The 19050-nt window shown below is 45.4% G+C and overlaps 1 protein-coding gene across 1 annotated transcript in view; it reads left to right on the plus strand.

Moving 5' to 3' along the window:
* The window catches only part of LOC142313211 (transient receptor potential cation channel subfamily V member 6-like), a 38965-nt gene extending 27232 nt beyond the window's left edge, over positions 1–11733 (plus strand). The window contains exons 2-15 of the mRNA XM_075352193.1: positions 754–851; positions 2032–2154; positions 2274–2414; positions 2519–2617; positions 2856–3031; positions 4759–4905; positions 4987–5199; positions 5283–5369; positions 6571–6647; positions 6736–6901; positions 7264–7330; positions 7629–7897; positions 8975–9081; positions 10366–11733. Coding sequence (XP_075208308.1) covers positions 754–851; positions 2032–2154; positions 2274–2414; positions 2519–2617; positions 2856–3031; positions 4759–4905; positions 4987–5199; positions 5283–5369; positions 6571–6647; positions 6736–6901; positions 7264–7330; positions 7629–7897; positions 8975–9081; positions 10366–10660 — 2065 coding nt within the window. The 3' untranslated portion in view covers positions 10661–11733. The remainder of the gene's footprint in view (positions 1–753; positions 852–2031; positions 2155–2273; positions 2415–2518; positions 2618–2855; positions 3032–4758; positions 4906–4986; positions 5200–5282; positions 5370–6570; positions 6648–6735; positions 6902–7263; positions 7331–7628; positions 7898–8974; positions 9082–10365) is intronic.
* Positions 11734–19050: the final 7317 nt, after the last annotated feature.

A 19050-nucleotide genomic window follows, 5' to 3' on the forward strand; every position in this document is an offset into this window, starting at 1 on the left:
TTATTCATTGGACACAAATGGTGAATTGTAAATCCTTAACATACTCTGGTACTTGGCAGAATAGCATAAGCCCCCGGGGCAAGCTATTATCTTCTCCCCTCCTACAACTAAATCTTCTATATGAATCCATGCCAGAAACAATTTCACAACTGAATATGTAATGGATGAGAAGGTTCATAAAGGGATAAAAATTAATAAATTTCACTCCAGTTAAAAATATATTTTTGGGTGGGGGCCTCTGGATCACCTCCATACAGTGTCAGTTCAGTAGGATTTAATATTCCCCTTCCTCCTGATTAAAAAAAATATATATATTTATTGATTTAATTTTGTAATCCTAAAAATTATGCATGTAACAGTATAGGAAGAAAGTTCATGCTTTTTTTCTTTGTATATATGTTGAGATGGCACCGCAATGGGCTCACATCCTACCCCATAAATGCTGCTCCAAAACTGTATCTACTGCTACTTCATTAACCACTCCCATCAACAACATATGTGCTAAAGAGCATTGGTATCTATAAGGGAACGGCTTTCAGCACAGACATACCAGCAGCAAAAAACCCCAACTACAGAAGCTCCTCATCCACTATCCAAATCTCAATCTTGAATTTTTGAATCCTAAAGTAATAATTGCCAGAATGTTTTCTCTTTAGTCAGGAGAGTAAGTTATTAAATTTGTCTTCATTTCTTTTATTTTAGTTCTTGGTTTAATCAGGTCTTTTTGTGATGCCTTTGACTTGTCTTTTACAGGATAGGCGAGTGTCCTTTACTCAGTGCTGCCAAAGACAATGATATTGGGGCTCTCAAAAAACTTCTGGAGTGCACATCAACTGACCTAAATATGAGAGGTAAGTGTCTGGCCAAAAAAGTAGGACTTCATATAAAACGCACTGCCAAGGCAGAAAGCACCAGACAGAACCATTTAAAGTTTTGAATATGTGCCATCTCCAGTAGACCTCTGATGTCACAATGGAGGGTCAAAGTGGCGATGTGGCCGTACCGGGTGCATGCAACAGGCTTTTGTGATGGGGGTTAAAATAAAAATATTAAAAACGGGGGGAGAAAAATAAATAGTTTGTCACCAGTTGGGATGTTCAGCTGTGGTATGGCCGGGCACTGCTGCAGGTCCCCAAGAGTTAGGTGGTGGGACGCAATGCCGGAGTGTTGTCCCCTCGCCCCCCCCCCCCACAACTAGGGCTGGTTCCTGGGGATGTTGAGGTAGGAAGGGCGCAGCAGAGAATAATTCAGCCAGAGACAGGACCAGGAGCTTTTGCTTTTTTCTGAAGCTCTGTAGAACAGTCCGGAATATTTTTTTATAGCATACACGATGGTGGTCTGATCTGCCCCAATGAGAATTTGGTTTCTCTGCTGTATGGTGGCAGTGTGTTCCTCTTGTCACTATTTTCCTACCTGGAGAAAAGGTGTCTTGAAGTCCTGGGGTTTCAAGACAAGAAAACTCTGGATCCTTGATCCCTTCCAGCGAGCAGGCAACTTGAATCCTGAGGGAAAACTCAGTTTATTCTAGAAGTTTCCAGACTGAAACACGTCGCTGAGTTCCTGGGCAATTTCACTGCTCCTTATGAAAAGGCTAATAGCAGTCTCTGTTTGCCACTGACCTTGAAAGTCCAGGTGGCCTAGTGACTGATACCTGCCAATGTATAACTGGCTCTTCACTTCACCTTACACCAACTCCAACTGCCACACTCTGAATTTACCTCACACCTAAGCTCCTCCCCTTTGTCTTTCTAGGACTCACACACAAGCCTTATCAGCTCAGGTGACCAGCCCCAGGAAGAGAGTGTGAGCAAATGTGTGTATGCGGTGAACAGCTCCAGTAAGAGTATGGGCTAATGTGTGTATGTTGGTGAACAGCAGAGAAAACCAAATCTCATTAAAGCTGACAATACATGTTATACATATTGAAATACACATGTAGCTATTTATTTGTGGCGATTCAGGCACAGGGCGTCACACATAATCAGAACCTTTGGGGGCTTATAACCATATTCTTACTATTCTGTGTTTCAGGGGCTGTGGGAGAGACCGTACTTCATGTGGCTGTTTCATATGATAACCTGGAGGCTGCCAAAATAATTCTAGAGGCTGCGCCAGACCTCATCAACCAATCCTTCTCCTCTACCCTGTATGACGGTGAGATATTGCATTGTACTAGGATTATATTTTGTGAACATTATGCTCAATTCAATCAACTGAGGTTTGGGGTTCTACACCACATTTTTCGCATTACACTTTATTTTCTCTCCTTTTAGGACAAACTGCGCTACATATTGCTGTTGTCAATCAGAACTTGAATTTGGTGAAACTATTGATTGAAAAAGGTGGCGACGTCAGTTCCCCTAGAGCCATCGGAAGTTTCTTCTCTTACAGCCAGGAAAATCTATTTTACTTTGGTTAGTGCAACTATTGGCACCACATCAAATTATAAAATATGTACCCTCGGTTAGATCATTCATCAGCCGTGATCATTCAACTCTTCATTTCTTCTTGCTTTTAGGTGAACACGTTCTGTCTTTTGCTGCTTGCACTGGCAACGAGGCCATTGTCCGTCTACTTATTGAGAATGGGGCCAGCATTCGGGCTCAAGATTCCTACGGTGAGGACTGACTTTACGAACTGGAGATCATACGTTGTTCAGAATCAGAAAAAAAATAGTTTTTATTGGGTATATTCGAAGTGGGACAACTGGATAACTAACTGTCCATGTAAATAATTAACTCCAACATTGGAGGGTTCCCACCCTACATACCTGGTGTTTTGGTTTCGAACATCCTCCAATAAGTCTCAACCAATAAATCTGAAAATTGACTTATTATGGTCTCTCTGTTCTGTAGGTAACACTATACTCCATATCTTGGCCCTACAACCCAATCAGACCTTTTCCTGCCAGATGTACGATCTCATATTGTCTTACGACAATGTAGAAAACGAGGAGGTGAAACTTCAGATGATTCACAATTACGTGGGTCTCACGGTCTTCAAATTATCAGCGGCTGAGGGAAACGTTGTTGTAAGTAAAACTTTTTGGATGTCTTTAAAAAGAGCAAAAAAACAAATGTAAATTATCTTGAGACAGTGGGCATGCTCACCAAAAAAAATAAACAAATTAAAAAAAACAAAACTTTGCAGACAGTTTGAAAACTAGATTTATTTTTACCCCAGAGAGACATAAAATCATGATGGTTACAACTTCAAAGAAGCACATATGTTGTAAGGTACTTGGTGTTTTGAAAAAGTATTCATACCCCAGATATTTTTTATATTACATCCACAACTTAAATGTATATTATTGGGATTTTCTGTAGCCAAGATTTGCTGCCAAACGTAGCATGCGGTGATTAATTTCTCATGCCGATATGGCGTGAGAAAAGAATCACAGACACTGCCCCATAGTTTTGCACTGGTGTGAGTGCAATCCGATGTTTTATCGGATTGCACTCGTGGGTGCAAAAGATAAGTAGAACCGAGGCCTTAGGGGCCCTTTGCACACTACGACATCGCAGGTGCGATGTCGGTAGGGTAAAATCGAACGTGACTCCCATCCGGCGTCGCAGGCGATATCGTAGTGTGTAAATCATTTTTGATACGATTTAACGAGCGCAAAAGCGTCGAAATCATATCATCGGTGTAGCGTCTGTCATTTCCATAATTTAGGAAGGACCGATGTTACGATGTTGTTCCTCGTTCCTGTGGCAGCACACATCGCTGTGTGTGAAGCCGCAGGAACGAAGAACATCTCCTACCTACGTCCTGCGGCTCACGCCGGCTATGCGGAAGGAAGGAGGTGGGCAGGACCAGAGCGACGTTGTAGGGCAGGTAAGTCATGTGAAGCTGCCGTAGCGATAATGTTCGCTATGGCAGCTATCACAAGAGATCGCAGCTGCGACGGGGGCGGGGACTATAGCGCTCGGCATCGCAAGCAAAGTACCCCTTAGTGGTAGACTCCACAAATCTGCCCATTATGGAAGAGCGTCAAGAAGACATTATAGAAAGCCATAAGTGATCCCGTTTACAGTTTTCTAAAAGCCTATGGAAGAAGGGGCTCTGGTCAAATGAAACCGTAGGAGAACATTTTGGTCCAAATGCAAAACACTGTTTGGCAGAAAATTTAACACTGAAAAAACCCTGAAAACTCTACTGCCACTGTTGTCTGATTGCTCCCGCTCATTGGGACTTCTGACACAGCACTAGTTCTCAAACAGTAGCTCTAGAGAGGTGGAATCCTATAAAACTTTTTTGGCATCCAACCATCGCCAACTGTGCTAAACCATCACCGAACATTCTAGTGCTAACCTAAATACCTGTGTATCATGTGTAGAATTACCTCTTCTCGATAGAGAACTTGGCCTACAGCTACAAAAATGAGACCTTATGCATTGGCCAAGGTGGTGAACTACTTCATATGATTCCATCTATAATCCCCAAAACCTTATAATACAAAGTCACATGAGCTCTCCAGAATTTTGTTTTTTACCATTTATTAGGTTTGTGTTTTTACAAAAATTTTCAAAAACTGGAGAAGGAAATACCTTCTAAATGGCTCAGCATATTATCTGGTTTTTCAGAGCACAGATACCAGAGTGGTGAGGGAAACAAGGTGGAATCTTAAAAAAAGAGAAATGTTCAATCGGAGAACTCATCTCAATTTCATTAGCTCTTCTCTGGATTTTGGTCAGCTAACGTTACACTTGTCATGTTCCTAATATTTTCTTTTTGTTGTTTTTCTTGAATTCTTAGATGTTTCAGCATCTGTTAAAAAAACGTAAAGTCATCCAGTGGAGTTTCGGCCCAGTGAGTTCTGTCTTGTATGATCTTTCGGGTATCGACTCTTGGGGAGAAAATCAGTCAGTGTTGGACCTTGTAGTGTCCTCCAGAAAGAGAGCAGTAAGTACATCTGCCTTTCAGGTTGTATGTGTTGCCTGTTACTTGATGCATGTCGATATGTAACCAAATGTTTTGTTGTAGGCCCGCCACATCCTTGACCTTACACCTGTGAAGGAACTTGTGAGTCTGAAGTGGAGGAGTTGTGGTCGGCCGTACTTCTGGTTTTTAGCGGCAGTCTACGTTCTCTACATGATCTGCGTCACCATGTGTTGCATCTACAGACCTCTTAAGGGAATGTCTCAAAAACCTAATGATTCTCGGGATGCCACCATCTTCAGTCAAAGACTTCTTCATGTAAGTGCCCAAAAACAGATGCAGGTTTATTTGCTTGCAGTTTTTTCCTTTTTATTTATGACTTTTCTTTATATTCCTACCAGGAAGCGTATGTCAGCTATCAGGATGATCTCCGTCTAGTTGGGGAGCTCATTAGCATTTTAGGAGCAATCGTTATTCTACTGCTTTTGGTAAGAAATCCTCGAAACCTAGAGTGCACAAACTTTTTTGTGGTCTAAGAGCCAGTCACGGGTATGACGGGGTAACCAGGAATAAGGGCATCTAGATTAGCCCTCAAACTAAAGACCCTAATCTGTCCCTTATTCCAGAGGTAGGCTTGATGATAGCCAGGTCTGAACCACCAGCGCAGCCCTAACTCCTGAGCAGCCCTGGTCTAACATCCCCTGTCCCCCACCCACTGGGAGGGCTGGCACAGGAGTAAAGAATCCCACAAATACCGACACAGAGGAAAACCAAGGCTCAAGCTCACAGTAAGCATGCACAGGGGAAAAGACAATGTGCTCAAGGAGAAATAAAGTACAGGAAGGAAATAAACAAATAACAAGGATATTTCCACAGCACACCAAATAGCATATAACTGTTCACCAAATACTGGATCACCACGCACAGACCGATAATACTGGAGCCAAGCTAGAGCTATCTTCAGCATCTGAAGCTGGGTTCCAACATTTTTATTATATGGTGGAGGTGGCTGTGATAGGACGTCAGCATCCTATGACCCCAGAAGCAATTCATTAACTCTTGCTAAACCGAAGACCAGAGAGCACTAAACAGTTGCCGTTCGACTCTGGCTGAGCAACTGAGGAGCATCCGGTTGCCTGCCAGACTCTATAATGTGAACAGAGTCTGGAGTCGCCATGACAGCGCCAGATTTCTAAATTATACCACTTCCGAGGGCTGAGGGAATCACTGACACCACGCACAGGGATGAGCAGGGGAAGGGGTGAATATTCATTATTTCTTTTAACACACGTTCCAGTCACAGACACCGGCAGAGGGGTGGGCATTATAGGCAAGGGAAGGGGTGAATATTAATTTTTCATAAACTGGTGACACAATTGGTGACACCAATACAAAATATAAGACATCCCCCACCCCCCAAAAAAGAGCCCTAGTGCATCTTTTACAGCCATAAATAATATAAGACCCTGTCTTTATTTTTGGGGGAACACGGTAGTAACATCCCTGGTGGTCAGCTGGATTGTCCATTCACACAAATAATGCTTAATTATGGAAGAAGCGAAGCATATTCCCAATTCTTATAAACTTCACCAACTCGGCACTCTGAAAAGGAGAAGATGAGGTACAGATATGTTACTTTTTATTTTGTGATAACTTCTGCTTTATGTATTTTCTTATTTTCTGTTTTAGATTCCCGACTTGCTGAGGGTCGGAGCCACAAGATATTTTGGGCAGACTGTTCTTGGTGGTCCCTTTCATATAATAATGTAAGAACATCGTGAAATATTTGGGAGCTATTTTTTTTTGTTTAAGATTTTATTTAATGTCCGTAAACTCTTTTTTTCTTTTATATAGAATTGGATTTGCCTGTATGGTGATGGCAGTTTTGGTCATGAGGTTGACCAATAGTGATGGAGAAGCGGTTCCCATGTCGGTAGCTTTGGTTCTGGGCTGGTGTTACATCATGTATTTCACTCGCGGATTTCAGATGCTTGGACCATTTACCATCATGATACAAAAGGTAAAGATGTCACCTTTTATAGACTTTTCCCCATCGTTGGCAATGCGGTTTCTTTTCTTCAAACAAGACCAAAGCCCAGAGATGACCATTGACCAAATCTTTAAAAAAAAAAGTTGTGCACAAGACAAATAAAGTGTACTTATCTCAGAATTGTAGCATTCGAGGTGTAACAATATTATGGTGGTTTCCTATAAATCCTCCAAACAGTTTTGCCAAGTTCCTGGCCAATTTCTCTGAAAACTTCTCCCCGGTAGAGGGACAGTCGGCAACTTTTATGCAAAGTGACTTCCAAAAACTTAAATCTTTCTCCAATGTACAGAAAATTTCTCCTCATACTGAATCCCGATCTTCTAACCTTTCAGATGATCTTTGGAGACCTCCTACGCTTTTGTTGGCTGATGGCTGTGGTTATTCTTGGCTTTGGTGCAGGTGAGATTCTCTACTTTATTTGCCTTTTTATGAATTTGGTTGTCTGAGAACGTGAAGCCCAACTTTTCAATTCTGAATCAATTAATCCCTCAAAGACTTGGTCAGCTTTGGCCATCAAGACATGGCAATTTTTTTTTTCTTTAGCACCTCCAAAAACCCTATAGCTTTCATGGTAATGTTGGACAGGTTAAATGAGAGATTGTACTTTCCAAGATACAAACTATCATTGCTACTAATGGATATTCAAAAGATCTGTAAATCATATATATAATTTTTTATTTTTTCTCTTATTTTGCAGCTTTCTTTGTAATATTTCAAACTCAGGACCCACAATATTTGGGGCATTTCATGTCCTACCCCATGTCTCTGTTCAGCACTTTCGAACTCTTCCTAACGATCATTGATGGTCCTGCGAATTACGTGGTGGATCAGCCATTCATGTATGGCATCATGTACTCGGCATTTGCAGTTGTTGCTGCGCTTCTTATGTTGAATCTTCTAATTGCCATGATGGGAGACACACACTGGCGCGTCGCTCATGAAGGCGATGAATTATGGAGAGCTCAGGTGGGTTGATCACCGGCCGAGACTTAACTTGGGGCTCCTAATATAATCGATTCCCACCTCCAATGTTGTCTTATCTGGTAGAGGGGCCCTTTGGCTCCTTAGGGATATGGCCGTTGCCTCTACACCCTATGACTTTGCCAATAATAGACATGGTGAAATTGAGAATTTGGAGATCTAATAGGTGAAGGAATATATAAATATCAGAAAATGTGTATCCTGAAGTATCTGTTATGAAAATTGCCTCATAGTCAGTTTGTTCTAGTTGTCCACAGCAACCAATCAGAGCTCAGATTTCACTTTACCTCATCAGTTTCAATGCTGAAAGCTGCACTCTGGTTGCTATAGGCAACAGAACAACCTTACTATGAGGCTTTTCTCATAAATAAGGCCCCAGCTACTTCTGCAATGGCTATAGGCAACCAGAGCGATCTTGCTGGGAGGCAATTCTCATAAATAAGGCCCCAGTTACCTCTGCAGTGGCTATAGGCAACTAGAACTATCTTACTGGGAGGCAATTCTCATAAATAAGGCCCCAGTTACCTCTGCAGTGGCTATAGTTCTGGTTGCCTATCTTACTGGGAGGCGATTCTCATAACTGAGGCCCCAGTTACTTCTTCACTGGTTCCTGATAGCCTTTGCTATAGTAAAAGGCTTTAGAGCAACTTATTAGGTTTCCCCCCCACCTTAGTGACTGTTTGTAACTCTATTTAGAGCAACTATTTGGGCACTGTTGCTTTCAGTCTTTAAGATCCTTTGGGGAAAACCTATATGGTTTGGCATTCAACACACACCCATTTTCTCTTTTATTTCTATAGGGCCTAAATTCGTAGGGATGGGGGTGGGGAGATTTCGAGGTTTAATGTTCAGAGTATTTTTAGTCTGGTGCTAAAGTCGGGCCTTGCAAAATTTCATTCAAATTGGGTGAGAACTGTGGCTTTGCATTCAATGAGCTCCACACACGGATTTTTTTGCTTTATATTTAGAGCTAGTATATTTGCCGTTTTTACCAGCAAGTGCCCATGGATTCTCAAAAAAAAAAGTTGAAAATTTTATTTTATTTTTTATTTATTTTTGCAGGTTGTAGCCACAACTGTAATGCTCGAACGAAAGATGCCGAAGGTCCTTTGGCCTCGCCTTGGCATTAGCGGCAAGGAATATGGTTTAGGAGACTCTTGGTATCTTCGGTAAGTGCTGGAATAACCAACCATGCATCTCCTCAATGTGTAAAAGATATACGTGGCGTGGGGTGGTGGCTCAGCAAGGTACAAATAAGGGAGGTATTAATGGGCCTTGGGAATTGTCTAAGACTCTTTTGGGCTGCACTTCATTGACCTGTTTGAGGTACCCTTCAGGGAAGTTCCTGGATCCGTATTGTGAAATAGACCCATGCACCATACAATGGCCAAAATACTTTCAACACCTTTTGAGAGAGCTATTCCCAACACAAGCCTAGAAAAATACATCTTTAGTTTTGCAATTTGGAGCAAATACCATATTTAGACGCACCCCAAATTTAGAGGGGAAAAAAAAGTAGAAAAAAAATATGGGGTTTGTCTTATAATCCAGTAGTGTCTTACTGGAGGGGGGCAGCAGCGGTGGTGGAGCGGGGTCACAGGAGGCAGGGGCGATGCTAGAGTAGGGCGCTGTGACGCAGGAGGAGCTTCCGGAAACTGTCAGCGGTGCGGGCTTCAAAGAAATAGCACACGAAGTCTGTGTGTGCGCAAATTGAGCTATCAGCGCAATGACAAGCTGAGGTCATATCTGCGCACGTGCTACCTCCAGGCACTATTTTCCTTAAGTTTGCTGCTGGGAGATCAGTAGGCGGAAGCAGCACGTGCGCAGATGAGATCTTGAGCCAACAGCCCCATCTGCTGACTCCAGGCACCATTATTTGAATCCCACACCGCCGATTATTTCAGGATGGCGGCCCCAACAGCACCACGCTCAACACCGTGCACTGGCTGCAGTCTAAGTGAACTGCCCATAGCATTGACCCTGCCACCTGTGACCCCTCTACAGCACCCCCCCCCAGTAAGCGACATTTCGCTTATAAGACGCACCCCTTATTTTCCTCCTGAATTTTTGTTCGGAAAAGTGTGTATCATTTGAAAAATAGGGGACATTCCATTTCATTCGTGTTCCCCCATGAACAGTGTTTCTTCCAATATTTATTTATTAGTCTATGTTCACATTAGTATTGTAGCTTTCATTTATAATGCACCTCATTTAAGTTTCAATGGGGTCTGTTTCGTTCCACCAAGTTCTTAATTTTTCTCCTCAAACATGATGTAAACTCTGAAAGCTCCAAATGAAATGTCTGCCGCAGATAGAAAATAAGTCTTACTACTTAGTGTAATCATAAAAAAAATATACTTCAAAAACATAACCCAATTAATTAGAATATCCTCGTTGACAGACGATGGCCAAAGACAATTTTTGGATACTTATAATTTCAATTTATTCAACAGAGTCGAGGAACGCAAAGATTTAGACAAGAATAAAGTCAAGCGCTTCGTAGATGCCTTCCAGAGTAATGGGGACGATGATGACACTGTCGAAAAAGCGTCTCTGGTAAAGGACTATTGTGACGATGAGGTCATAACTAAGAAGGTGTCTAATTGTGGAACCCCGGTTTTGCTCCGAAAGATTTCTCAGACAAGTTCAAGCAAAGGTTGGAACATTCTTAAAAAAGCCTCAATTGACCAGTTACAGGGCAAAGTCAACTATGCACTTGATATTGACCATGAGGTGTACGATGTGTGAGCAAACAATTTTTTTCTAATCGGAACAAGCTGAAGGATCTAATGGATCTGAAATGTATCCATTGGGGTTTTACTTGGAAAACTGATCCATCAGTTTCTCAAAAAGAAGGAAATCCCTTTTGAGAATGTGTAAGCTGAGCATCTCTCATCAGAGTTGGCATAGTCATGTCTTCTGAAGAGCAGGGGATCTCCACTGAACAGTACGCTTTGTGACCCACCATTCTTGGGTGACTTGAAGAACATCTTGGAGAATATTTTATACTGATGTTAGATTCTCTATTCTTTACACCGTCCTGCTCTGGTAGAGCGTCTGATCTCACCCCACAAAGATGACCAAATCTTAATCCAGCTGTTGATTCAATAAGTTGCAATTTTAACTTTGTTGAAAGAAGACTTTCAATTACCTTCCGAATGAATGAATTCCTACAGCCAAGCCAGGAATGACAAGAATTACCAGTCTATGTAAATATTTCTTTTGCATCTGTAATCCATGGATGGAGTTATAATTGAAAGAACTTGGCATGTTGCCCTGCCCAATCTATTAGCACTTTACATAAACTATTTCGAGAAGACATTCCCGATGAAGGAGTCACGGCTCTCCACTCTTGCTACATAACGTCTAGGATGTGTTGGAAACTCTATCCAGCTGCTCGACAGTCCAGATTTCAGCACCAGTACCCTCACTTCTGGGATTGTTCAGCTGGACAACCCTATTAGGATCTAAGATGCCCATGCACATTATTCCAGTGATGGCCATATCCACCAGTTTTGGTGAAACTGGTCATATATTATGTATTTAGGGGCCTCCCCACTTTCTTCCCTACGGACTGTATTGATGAATGATCAATAGTCAGATGTCTCTGTTCATTACCTCAGCCAGTCTTTTTCCCTCCCACTTCATACAGCGACAAAAAGGGTTGGCCCTCAAACATGGGGCTAGTCAAAACCCAACGCTAGGACAGAAGCTTTCTTCCTATGTCACATGAACCCTGAAGTGGAGCAGACCAGCCCTGAAATTTACCTCAATGTCCAGATATTATATGTTTATTACTATGTTTTTAATAAATTTACATTTCCAACACATTTAAAGAACCTTGTTATTAGGATGGACAACCCATCCCCTTTTAAGGTTTTAAAAGGAGCCCATATGCGTTGGTGGAAAAGTTTGCGCCCTTAACTGAATTGATCATGTGTATGGGGGGTGTTTTAGGAGGAATATTTGATATGCAAGTGAACTTGAGGGGAAAATGGAAAGATCTGCACCATCTATAGACAAGAAAAGTGCAAAATACTTTGAGAGACTTTTAATAATGGTGCAATCATTAAAACCTTTTTAGAAGATCAGATACAGTTGAAAAAAAAGTTCAAAAAACCATAGAATCAGAGAAATAATTTATGAAGAAAACATTGTATAAATACTTAGACCAGAGTGGACGTGTGACCTGTGTAGAAATGACAACAAAATATAAGGAAGGGAGAAAGAAATTTAAATCCACATGCGTTTCGCCAGCACACTAGCTTCATCAGGGGTAAGCTCATGGTGCACCATAAAAGCTATAAAAGGGAAAACCCTAATCGATAAATTGACATGCAGGTTTGTATAAATCAGATAATTACCTGTGAGGATAATGAGCAAGATTGAAGCATAGAAATTTTCATGATGCAAACCGTTTTAATACCTTATTGCCGAAAATGCCTAGATCAATGGCTACAGAAGTCTATAGGGGCATGCATGCCACAGTGGGCTGCACCACTGTATATAATGGGAGCGGATGTGAAACACACTCCTAGGTAATGAGTGTTGGTTTATGCGTCACAGTAGGCCGCACCACGGAAAGGATGTTAATCAATGCTAAGCCACATGGAATAGGGGCATTGAGGATCCCTAGCTGTGTGTGTGTTATTATAAGACACTACACCCCTAGAGTTAGAGTAGTGACATCTGTAGATGGAGAGGACACCAAATTAGCATGTGCTCCAAAAGTAGATGGAGAGGGAGGACATCAAATCCGAGTGCGTTCCAAAGGTGGAAAGGCAGGACATCAAATCAGCATGTGTTCAAAAAGGTAGAGAGAGGGGGAGGACACCAAATCAGTGTTTGTTCCAAATGTAGATGGACGGGGGGGGGGGGGGGGCACCAAATCATTGTGAGCTGCAGAGGTGGAGAGGGAGGACACCAAATCAATGTGCATTTGAAATGTAGATAGGAAGGTAGGGTATCAAATCGGTGTGCGTTCTAGAGGTGGATTGAGAGGGAGGACACCAAATTGGCAAGCATTCTAGAGGTGGAGAGGCAGGACACCAAATCAGTGTGCTCTAGAGGTGGACAGGGAGGACAAGGACACCAAATCTGTGTGCATTCTAGAGGTGGAGAGGGGGGGGGCACCAAATCAGCATGCATTCCAAATATAGATAGGTAGGACACCAAATCAGTGTGCACTCCAAAGGTGGATAGAGAGGAAGGACAACAAATCAGTGTGTGTTCTAAAGGTAGAGAGGGGGAGGACACCAAATCAACAAGCACTTCAAAGGTAGACAAGGACACCAAATCAGCATTTATTCTAAAGGTGGATAGAGAGGGTGGACACCAAATCAGTGTGCATTCCAAATGTACATAGAAAGGAAGGGCAACATATCAGCATGCATTCCAAAAGTGCATAGAGAGGGAGGACACCAAACTAGTATGTGTTCTAAAGGTGGGGAGGGAGGACACTAAATTGCAGTGTGTTCGAAATGTAGAGAGGGAGAATATTAAATCAGTGTGTGTTCCAGATGCGGTAGTACACTGCTGAGGGCAGTGCCAAACAAAGGACAGCAGTGCACTCAACCACAACAGTAAGGGGTACTTTGCACGTTGCGACATCGCTAGCATTGGCTAGCAATGCCGAGCGCACTAGTCCCCGCCCCCGTCGCACATGCGGTATCTTGTGATAGTGTCGCGGGCGGAGGAGGGGACACTGCGCTCTCCCACTGCTCGGGTCCGGCTACTGCTGCTGCTCGGTGGTGGCTCGAGCGGTGGGCCGGATCCCGGGGACTCGAGCGGCGTTCCTCGCCCGTGAGTAAAAGGGGTGGTTTGGTGTGGTTTTAGGGATATTGTCCGTGACGCCACCCACGGTTGTGGTGAGGTTGTGACACCACCGCTGCTCTGGACGGGGATCCCGGGAGCGATGACAGGGAGCAGCTTGGATGTTGGTTCTCCCCTCCGTGGGTAGGGGAGTTGGTTGTCCCGGGGCCCGGTGAGGGGTAGGGATGGATGGCAGGCGGGCTACAGGGCCTGGCGAGATGCAGGGTCGCGGGGGCAGCGCTGTGCCGCACGGCACGGTGGTACTCACTCAGCCAATAATGTACACAAAGTCTCCGGTAAAACAAACGGCTGGATGGACGGGTCCCACAGACTGCTGCGGTGTTTTCCCTCCCGGCAGGTTGATGGTGACTGCCTTTCCCTGCACCTGTGTAGTGTAAACGGTTCTAATGGGTTCCCACCGGTAACCCGCTCCCCAGCTTTGAAGGTTGCTGAAGGAGTCCCTTTTGCCCGCAGGCTCTGGCCCTGGGAACTGTAGCCTTGGCGGTGACTGTTTCCCTCTCTCTGTTGGACTGTTGCCTTCTGTCGGGACTTGGCTGCTGGGAAACCCCGGAGGTTCCCTTTGCTAACGGATTTGACAATTTCAACGGCGACTCCAAGCCTTGTCGGGGTCCGTAAGCCCTGCCGGTTGGTGCTGGCTTCTCTTTGCGTACCGGTCCGGTACCGCCGGGCCACCGCCCGTCCACGGTCCTTACGGCTGGCTCCGATATGCCTCTCCTGCAGACGGTCACCACCGTCTGCCAACCTTGCTGTACTGTCCGGGCCACACACCCGGACCAACTTCAGACTGCTCAACTGACACTTTACTTCCTCACTCCAACTCCTCTCCAAACTAATCTGAACTCTCCTTCTCTACTTTTCCCGCCTCCAGGACTGTGTACTCCTCGGTGGGCGGGACCAACCGCCTAGCCCACCCCCTGGTGTGGACACCTGCCCCTGGAGGGAGGCAACAAGGGTTTTTGTTTGACTTTGGTGTGCCTGACCGGGGGTGTGGGGTGTGTTGGTGTAGTGCTTGTGACGACCTGGCTTGTCCAGGGCGCCACAATAGCTTCCGTAGCGAACATTATCGCTACTGCAGCTTCACACGCACTTACCTGCCCTGCGACGTCGCTCTGGCCGGCGACCCGCCTCCTTCCTAAGGGGGCGGGTCGTGCGGCGTCACAGTGACGTCACACGGCAGGCGGCCAATTGAAGCGGAGGGGCGGAGATGAGCGGGACAAAATATCCCGCCCACCTCCTTCCTTCCGCATAGCCGCTGGAGGCAGGTAAGGAGATGTTCCTCGCTCCTGCGGCTTCATACACAGCGATGTGTGCTGCCGCAGGAACGAGGAATAACAACTATTTTCGACGCTTTTGCGATCCTTTATTGGAGCATCTAGGCTTTACACGTTGCGACGTAGTTACCGGATGTGTGTCACTTTCGATTTGACCCCGATGATATCGCAGTAGCGATGCCGCAACGTGCAAAGTACCCCTAAGGCTAGGTTCACATTTCCGTTGTTTATAATCAATCACAATCCGCCACTCTGATAATGCAATCCGTTTGGCGGATGCCGTTGTTTCCCATAGACTTGTATGAGCGGCGGATTACAACTGATGCCCTTGCATTGCATCCGCCACTCGGCTGATCAGTCGTGGAACAACTGACCGTCGGGCAGCAGGAACGCAGAATGTAACTTTTTTGAGCAGCGGAATCCTTGTGTTTTCACTGCGCATGCTCAAATCTTGTGTTTAATCATTCAAATTAATGTCTCTGTCTCTCGGCGGCCAAATGATCAGCTGATCTCCCGACCACGGCTTTTGAGAGCGATCAGCTGATCTCCCGACCACGGCTTTTGAGAGCGATCAGCTGATCTCCCGACCACGGCTTTTGAGAGTGATCAGCTGATCATTCACAATAGCCGGCCGGCGGGACATCAGTTGATCGCTCTCAAAAGCTGGTGGCCGGGAGATCAGCTGATCGCTCTCAAATCCCGGCGGCCATGGGATCAGCTGATCGTTCTCTCTCGTTTTACAACAGAATCCGCTTTCCATTGATAATGAATTCTAATTCTTGTCAAGCGTTGTACAACGCATCAGTCTCAAGCGTCAAGTAATGCATGTGACTGATGCAAAACAACGGAAATGTGAACCTAGCCTAAAAAAAAACCAAACTGGAAAGTGCTGTAGATTTCCTGATGAAACAAACAATCAAAACTGTTGTCTACCATAAAATAGAAAAGCGGAAGAAACAATGTAGCACTAAAGGGAAAAACGATATAAACAATGATATACATATCTAAATAAGATGCATTGGCTGAAAGGGTATAACGTATAAAAAAAATAAAAAGAAAATGATATGCTGTATACTGTGATTACAACTAGCATCATACATAGAGGTAATGATAATGAGCGATAAATAAAAACCTAATAACTAAATCATACTGGTCATAAATCACATGAGGGTACGTTCCACTTATGATATAAGAATAAAATTCCAAGTAATGAAATCTAATATGGCGTATTGCGAGCTCAGACTTAAGAGCTCTGACCATAACACTTTGGCGCAACATTTTCACCTTTAAATTAAAAAAACATTGGTCAAAATGAAAACATTATAGCGGGCTTTACACGCTACAAGATCGCTAAAGCGATCTCTTTGGGGTCACGGAATTGGTGACGCACATCCTGTCGCATTAGCGATGCCGTTGCGTGTGACACCTATGAGCGATTTTGCATTGTCGCAAAAACGTGCAAAATCGCTCATCAGTGACATGAGGGTCCATTCTCAAATATCGTTGCTGCAGCAGTAACTATTTAGTTCGTCGCTCCTGCGGCAGCACACATCGCTCCGTGTGACACCGCAGGAACGAGGAACCTCTCCTTACCTGCCTCCCGGCCACAATGCAGGAGGAAGGAGGTGGGCGGGATGTTACGTCCCGCTCATCTCCACCCCTCCTTCTATTGGGCGGCGGTTCAGTGACGCTGCTGTGATGCTGAACAAACCGCCCCCTTAGAAAGGAGGCGGTTCGCCGGTCACAGCGACGTCGCAGGGAAGGTAAGTAGTGTGACGGGTCCGGGTGATGTTGTGCGCCACAAGCAGAGATTTGCCCGTGTCGCACAACCGATGGGGGCGGGTACGCATGATGGCGATATCGGTACCGATATCTCTAGTGTGTAAAGCGGCCTTAAGGCTGGAAAAAGACAAAAATCCCAAAGGGATCGGATGGATTTTGAAAATAAAAAGCATTCGAATGGACTCTGGCAACAAAAGAACACAATTTCTACAGATACTCCTTGTTTTTTAACCTTTTTGTGATTCCCACCACCCAGCAGATCAAGCTTTCAGGATTTCCTTAGTATTTCATATGTGATGGAATTAAGGCATCAGAAATTGACACTAAAACAAAATCCTGAAAACCTGATCTGTTGGGATGTGGGGGACGTGAGGACTGGATTTGGAAAACACTGATTTAATGCAACGGTCAAAAGTGGTTCTCTTCTGTGACATTTGGGACCTTTAAGATCTTTGCTTTGCCGCCCTAAAGCCTGCTTTACACATTACGATTAAGCATACGATATCGTATGCGATGTGTCCCGCCCCCATCGTATGTGCGGCACGTTCAATTTGTTGACCGTGTCGCACAAACGATTAATTGCCGTAACACGTACTTACCCATCCATACGACCTCGATGTGGGTGGCGAACATCCACTTCCTGCAGTGGGAGGGACGTTCAGCGTCACAGCGACGTCACGCGGCAGCCAGCCAATAGAAGCGGAGGGGCGGAGAACATCCCGCCTACCTCCTTCCTTTCGCATTGCCAGCGGGAGCTGAGGGACGCAGGTAAGCTGAGTTCATCATTCCCGGGGTGTCACACACAGCGATGTGTGCTACCTCGGGAACATTGAACAACCGCACGTTCAATTTTCAGTAATTGAACGACGTGCATGCGATGAACGGTTTTTCGTTCAATCGCACGTAGGTTTTACACGCTACAATATTACTTACGATTAGACCAGACAAGTCCATACAGACAAGAAAGTGGGGTGGATTATACGCAAACACCACACCACTTCAGAGCTACTCTTATAGCACATCACAAACCAGGAGGACAGAGTAAAATAGCTTCAACAATATCAAAAAGTTTATTAATGTACATGATCAAAGCGTGCAGTCAACCAGGGGTGACTGTTACGAGGGGGACCCGGGGAAGCGTGCCAAGATGGGAAAAGGACTGCTTCCGCCGGTCAAGGTCCACTGTGCGGTGTAAGGGACCGCCGCTATGGTGGGTGAAGAGTGAGCGGGTTGCTGCTAGCGATCGTCTGGAATGTCACAGACGATCTATGTACACCGATCTGCCCTAACCCCTGAGGGTTGTATGGCACAGATCTCACGGCTCGGTGTACCTGTTGCACGGGGAAGCACAGAGGTGCCCACGCACGTGTGCCAGTGGAAGTCACGAGAATATGGCACGAGGGTAGCACAGAGGTGCCCACGCACGTGTGCTTTCAATAACCAGGTGAGTCCAATGGAGACTTGAGGAGCTCACCTGGGACAGGAACACGGCCTGTTGACGGGGGTACTGCCGGAGCAGCAAGGCAGGAACACGGCCTGCAAACGAGGTACTGCCGGAGCAGCAAGGGCAAAGCCCACGAAAGACAATAATGCCTGAGCAGTGGCGTGGCAGCACGCTGCCAGACATCCAAACATAGAAGGAGGGTCGCGCGCCGCCATGATGGCAGGGGGAGCTTTTAAGGAGGTGCAGCTCCACCCGAGGGCGGGCGCGAGGCGGAGATGACGGACTTGACCCAATCAGGGTCCACGACGTCCCAGCCTGGCCAGTCAGGATTCACCACGTCACCAGCCTTGTCATCAAGCCGTGTGACGTCAGTGAGCGAATCAGGACCCACCACGCATTGCACATGCTCACCCTCCTGCCTCTGGGAAATAGAGGCGGGATCCTCGGTCTCACAATGTGCAGAGATAACGGGAATCTCACTGCTTCCCTGAGCAGTAAACCTCTGCACATTGCGCAGCCTCGCAGACCTTCGGGGCCGCTGAGCAGGAGAGTCTGCGGCAGGCCAGGAATGGGAGACCGCGTCACTCCTTGTAACAGGAGAACCACTAGGTGTCACCCTTCTGCTGCCTCTCTGAGAAGGTATCTCCTGCACACTGCGCAGTCTGGCAGACCTTCGGCGCTGCTGAGCAGGAGTGCTCGTGGCAGGCAAGGAATGGGAGACTGCCTCAGTCCTTGCCTCAGGAGAGCCACGAGATGTAACATTACCCCCCCGTCTAGGCCCCCCCCCCCTGTCCGTGCTCGAAGGCCGC

This window comes from Anomaloglossus baeobatrachus, chromosome 5 (assembly GCF_048569485.1).
Source record: "Anomaloglossus baeobatrachus isolate aAnoBae1 chromosome 5, aAnoBae1.hap1, whole genome shotgun sequence".
NCBI classification, from domain to species: Eukaryota; Metazoa; Chordata; class Amphibia; order Anura; family Aromobatidae; genus Anomaloglossus; species Anomaloglossus baeobatrachus.